Consider the following 6,000-nt stretch of genomic DNA (forward strand, 5'->3'; position numbering starts at 1 on the left):
TAAGTGACCACTGCTACTAAAAATAATAAATATTGATTTCAATGATAACATGACACTGAAAACACTGGAAAAGAACATGTGACCCCCTTGAAGAAGAGAGAAATATTGGGAAGAGTAAAACTGAGAAACTGATGAGAGGAAAAGAGTGTTTGTGAGAGTTTGTAGTTTTTAAAACAGTGTTTAATTGCTGTTGTGTTTTAGTGTCATTCATGGAGAATCTCCTGAATCCAGCTGTGTGTCCATGAAGAGTGACCGGTCAATGGATCATCCACTTAAATTCAGTTCAGGAGCCCCTTGTGCTGATGTGAGGTGAGGACTCTCATGTTGACTGACAGTATGAACGTGTACACTACAGTCTGAGGGACCATTAGAAAGAATCCAGTGTAAAAAATATAAATCTAAAAGGAAATATGCAATTATAATAAAAATAATGAGTCCTTCTACAGCTGATTGCTTTACTGTAACAGTTTCATTGGCATCTCTTCACAAGAGCTCATCTTTATACTGTACAGTAATATCATGTGAACATGACAGAGATGATCAGACATGACAAGAGATTGTTCCTCAGGTTTATCACAGGACATACAGTCTGCTGGAGATCACAATGTTACTAAAAAAGGACATGTTGACTATATGTTACAGTATGTTTCCACCTGTGCTACAGTAATCTGTGTCTGATGAAGAATATGTTGTAGGGATATGTGTTGACACTTTTTCACTTTTGTTTGACGGACACGCTCAGATACACGTGAACAGATGAGTTAGGGGCCGTTCACACCAAACGTGTTATTGTGTGTGTCTGCTCTGTTGTTTCATTGTTTTCCAATGAACACGTGCTGGACGAACATCCTTGACTGCTGCACCGCGTCTCTGTGTTTCTTCAGTGTGTCACGCAGTGACCGTGTAATGAGGCAGACGAGAATGAGGATCTAAGTGCAGCTTTTAATGAACACAAAAGATGAACACGGTAACTCCGAGTGTAAAGAAAAACCAAGAACAGGGCTTAGAACAAGACATGAATACATTCAACAACTGACAACCGGTGAGCAAACAAACAGGGCTTTAAATACACAAAGGACTAATGACAAATTAAACACAGGTGAGGACAACAGGAGACAGCTGGCAGTGATGAGGGCAGGGAATTATGGGAAGTGTAGTCCATGGGGAACATTAATTGATGGTTATAATATTAATAAATACCAACTAAATTCCAAAATGTTACTGGTGAAGTAGATTCTTGCACACCCTGTTCACAAAAACAACAACAACTGGAAAACATCATTCATTATAATTAACTAGATTTTTATTTCATTAAACATTTTGAATGTACTTTGCTACAACGGCTTATAGGATGAACTATATTTAAATCTAAATGTGGGCACCTGGGTTGGTCGGTTGCTCGGGGCCTCAGAAATCGTAATCCCGCCCCTGCTTGTAATGTCCCGTTATGTCGTGTTTTGTGTTCTGAATGATCAAATAAAACACACGTCCTCACTGCAGCTTCAGGATTTCTCAGTTCATTAAAAATGAAAATTGTGTCATAATTCACTCACCCTCATGCAGAAGACACAAAAGCAGATGTTTTAATGAATATGGTGAGTGGTCTTGTTAATACAATGGCAGTGGAGAGTGCCTCACTTTAAAACTTAAAATAAAAGTATAAATGTGTAATTTTTCACTGTAAATCTTGACGTCTGTTGTGCATTCATGAGTGCTGTGAGAGATGTTTGTTCACAGCGGCTCGAGTGTTTATGTGAGAACTTATGTTGATGTTAGTGACATTGCAAGTTCTCATGTGACATATAATATATAAGACACATCATTAAATGTGTTTTATTGCACTGGATGTTGAAATTATGTTTTTCAGATTACTAAAAAACACATGAACTAAACTCTGTTTAATTGCTGTTTTAGTGTCATTCATGGAGAATCTCCTGAACCCAGCTGTGTGTCCATGAAGAGTGACGGGTCAATGAATCATCCATTTAACTTCAGTTCAGGAGAGTCTTTGATCAACTACAGAAACAAACAGGATGAATCAGAGTCAACTGCTGGGAAAGTGCCATTGGACTCCATTTTTGTGGTGTGTGTGTGTGTGTGTGTGTTTATGTGTTTATGTGTTTATGTGTTTGTGTGTTTGTTTGTGTGTGTGTGCGTGTGTGTGTGTGTATGTGTGATGCACGTACGCAGTGTGTGTGTGTTTAGTGTGTTTGATGCGTGATGATGTTTGTGTGATCGCGTTGCGTGTGTGTGTAGTTTGTGTGTGTGATGTATGTGTGTCTGTTTGTGTGTTTGTGTGTAAGTGATGTTTGTTTGAATATGTGTGTGAGTGTGTGTGTGCTCGTGTGAGTGTGTGTGATGTGTGTGTTTGTGTGTGTGCTCGTTTAGTGTGTAGTGTGTAGATGTGTGCATGCGTGTTTGTGTATAGTTTGTGCTGTACAAGTGCGTGTGTGTGTCTCTGCACGTCTGCCTGTATCACTGTGTCTTACTAGTGCTGTCGTGATAGTGCCTTGTTTATGTAGTTTATGAGAAAATCTTTTTAGGTTACAAATTAGTAATTACAAGGGTATTATGCTATAAATGTGGTTTATGAGGACATTTCTATTGTCCCCATAATTCAAATCAGCTTAAAAATCATACTAAACAATGTTTTATTGAAAATGTAATAAATGCAGAAAGTTTTTGTGAGGGTTAGGTTTCACGCGTCAGGGTTAGGGTTAGGGTATAGAATCTATAGTTTGTACAGAATAAACATCATTATGTCTATGGAGAGTCATCATAAGGATAGCTGCACACAACATGAGTGTGTGATGTGTGTGTCCACTGATCGTGCATGTGTCTTGTCTGTGACTGAGACTGACAGTTTGTTGTTTGAATGTTCAATCTGATTCAAACAACAGGATCTTGAGCACAAAATCATCTCTCTGATGAAGAAAGAGCTGAAGAGTTTCAAGAGACTACTGATCTCAGATTCCCCAGCATGCTCTGAGAGAGAGGAGGAGGATGATGAAGGTCAGAGCAGAGTCAGAGAGGGGTTTCTGAAGATCACACTGCACGTCCTGAAGAAGATGAAGCAGACAGACCTCGCTAACACACTTCAAACCAGTAAGAGCTCGCACTCACGTCACTATTACATCACGTCACCTTCAGAGGAAACACACAGTGTCTGGATTCACTCAATATTAGTGAAAGAAAATAAACTTCATGTCTAATGACCATTAAACATCAACATCAATTATAATTCCCATTTCTTTTCCTCTTTACATCAGAACTGATTTCTGTGCATCAACAAAAACTCAAAACAAAACTAAAAGAGAAATTCCAGAGAATTACTGAAGGAATGTCAAATCAAAGCAGCTCAACACTTGTGAATGAGATCTACACAGAGCTGTACATCACAGAGGGAGGGAGTGCAGAGATCAATAATGAACATGAGGTGAGACAGATTGAGACAGCATCCAGGAGAGCAGAGACACAGGAAACACCAATCAAATGCAATGACATCTTTAAAGCCTTACCTGGACAAGACAAAGCCATCAGAACTGTGCTGACTAAAGGAGTTGCTGGAATTGGGAAAACTGTCTCTGTGCAGAAGTTCATTGTGGACTGGACTGAAGGAAAAGCAAATCAGGATGTTCACTTCATATTTCCACTTCCTTTCAGAGAGCTCAATCTGATGAAGCACAAAAATATCAGTTTGATGGATCTTCTTCATCAGTTTTTCACAGATACAAAAGAACTGAGAGAATTGAAAACATTCCTTGATGACTACAAAGTCATTTTCATTTTTGATGGTCTGGATGAGTGTCGACTTCCTCTAGATTTCCAGAACAATGATATTTTGTGTGATGTGACAGAATCGGCCTCAGTGGATGTGCTGCTGACCAACCTCATCAAGGGGAATCTGCTTCCTTCTGCTCTGCTCTGGATCACCTCTCGACCAGCAGCAGCCAATCAGATTCCTCCTGAGTGTGTTGACCAGCTCACAGATGTACGAGGCTTCAATGACCCTCAGAAGGACGAGTATTTCAGGAAGAGAATAAAAGATGAGCGTCTGGCCAACAGAATCATCACACACATGAAATCATCAAGAAGCCTGTACATCATGTGTCACATACCAGTCTTCTGTTGGATTTCAGCCACTGTTCTCCAGAGACTGTTGAGTGAAGCAGAGAGTGCAGAGATCCCCAAGACTCTCACTCAAATGTTCACACACTTCCTGATCTTTCAGAGCAAACTGAAGAGCCAGAAGTATGATGGGAAATGTGAGGTGGATCTTCAGCAGGCTAGAAAGAGGATTCTGTCTCTGGGAAAACTGGCTTTTCAACAGCTGGAAAAAGGGAACCTGATCTTCTATGAGGAGGACCTGAGAGAGTGTGGCATTGATGTCAGAGAAGCGTCAGTGTACTCGGGAGTTTGTACCCAAATCTTCAGAGAGGAGTTTGGACTGCACCTGGGGAAGGTGTTCAGCTTTGTGCATCTGAGCATTCAGGAGTTTCTCGCTGCTCTGTATGCTTTTATTTCCATTTCTCAACAGAACATCAGGTCTCTTCAGTAAGTTTAGGTCATCTATGAGTGATCTCCTGAAGAGTGAAGTTGACAAGGCCTTACAGAGTGAGAACGGACACCTGGACCTTTTCATTCGATTCCTTCTGGGTCTCTCACTGAAGTCCAATCAGACAATCTTACGAGACCTACTGACACAGACAGGAAGCAGCTCTGACAGCAAACAGGAAATAGTTAAGTACATTAAGATGAAGATCAGGAAGAATCCCTCTCCAGAGAAATCCATCAATCTGTTCCACTGTCTGAATGAACTCAATGATCATTCTCTAGTGCAGGAAGTACAAACATACGTGAACAGAAGAGATATCAATCGTCTCTCTGGAGTCCGTCTCTCTCCTGCTCAGTGGTCAGCTCTGGTGTTTGTGTTGCTGAACTCAGAAGAGGAGCTGGATCAGTTTAATCTGAGGAAATATGATCCATCACATGAATGTCTTCTGAGGCTGCTGCCGGTGATCAAAGCATCCAGAAAAGCTGAGTGAGTAATTTAGAGTTTTAATCTCACTTTATTGTAATTAAATAGCAGATGTTAGATTTTAATGTACTTTGTTAGAATAAAAACAACCCCTTATACTATTTTGATGTTTGTTTGGTTTCATGTGTTACTTTTAATAGTTTTACCTTCATTTTAAACAGACATTGTAGCCAAATAGATTCAAAATGGTTAATGCAAAGTAAATAATCTCAGTTTAAAATAACAAAAGCATGTTTTCTACAGTTTTCCACTAAATAAATACAAAACGATACATTATTTACTTTATACTGATACTTTATCATTTTTATTTATGCTTCCACATACAATAATACACATCAGCCTCATAAATAAATCATAATTTACCTGCATATATTTTTACTAAAACATTTCTTTAATGACCATGATGTGCAAAAACCCAGTTAAATATGATATAATACTGAATTATTATTGGGGGACTCAGTCAAGTTTATTATTATAATACTGAATAATTATTACTATTATTTTAAGGGTTTGATTGTTTTATACTTTAGTCATTTATTTGTCATATTGTAGCTTCCTTTATTCCTGCAATGTTTATTTTACACAGTTTTTCTGTTTCTGTTTTGATAATCCTTTAATGGATTTGACTAAAAACAATGTTAAATTATGTTATACTATAATATATAAAATTACATTAAGATGTGAATAATATAGCGATCAATATTTATTTAGATTGGTAATGAATTATTAGTTTAGACGGCTTTATGTCAAGTGTTTAACTTTGTTGACTGATTTACTGAGGTGACATTATTGTTAAATTAGAAGATTGTACACAGAGGAAAAGAGAATTTGGTGGTAAATATTGTGTTATCATCTGTAGGTAATGTTTTCATCTAAGTGTAATCAATAGATGTTTGACTTCATGCAGCGCTGTGTGATCAGATCCGATCAGAGTTTGACTTGAAGCAGTGCATGTCGGTTAG

At 38.4% G+C, this 6,000-nt stretch overlaps 1 protein-coding gene across 1 annotated transcript in view; it reads left to right on the forward strand.

The window, feature by feature from the left end:
- The window catches only part of LOC127650479 (uncharacterized), a 1,198,408-nt gene that overhangs the window by 78,674 nt on the left and 1,113,734 nt on the right, over window positions 1-6,000 (forward strand). The window contains 4 exon segments of the mRNA XM_052135926.1: window positions 1,915-2,083; window positions 2,901-3,105; window positions 3,270-4,530; window positions 4,532-5,041. Coding sequence (XP_051991886.1) covers window positions 1,915-2,083; window positions 2,901-3,105; window positions 3,270-4,530; window positions 4,532-5,041 — 2,145 coding nt within the window.

Source organism: Xyrauchen texanus, chromosome 10 (genome assembly GCF_025860055.1).
Source record: "Xyrauchen texanus isolate HMW12.3.18 chromosome 10, RBS_HiC_50CHRs, whole genome shotgun sequence".
Classification (NCBI taxonomy): Eukaryota; Metazoa; Chordata; class Actinopteri; order Cypriniformes; family Catostomidae; genus Xyrauchen; species Xyrauchen texanus.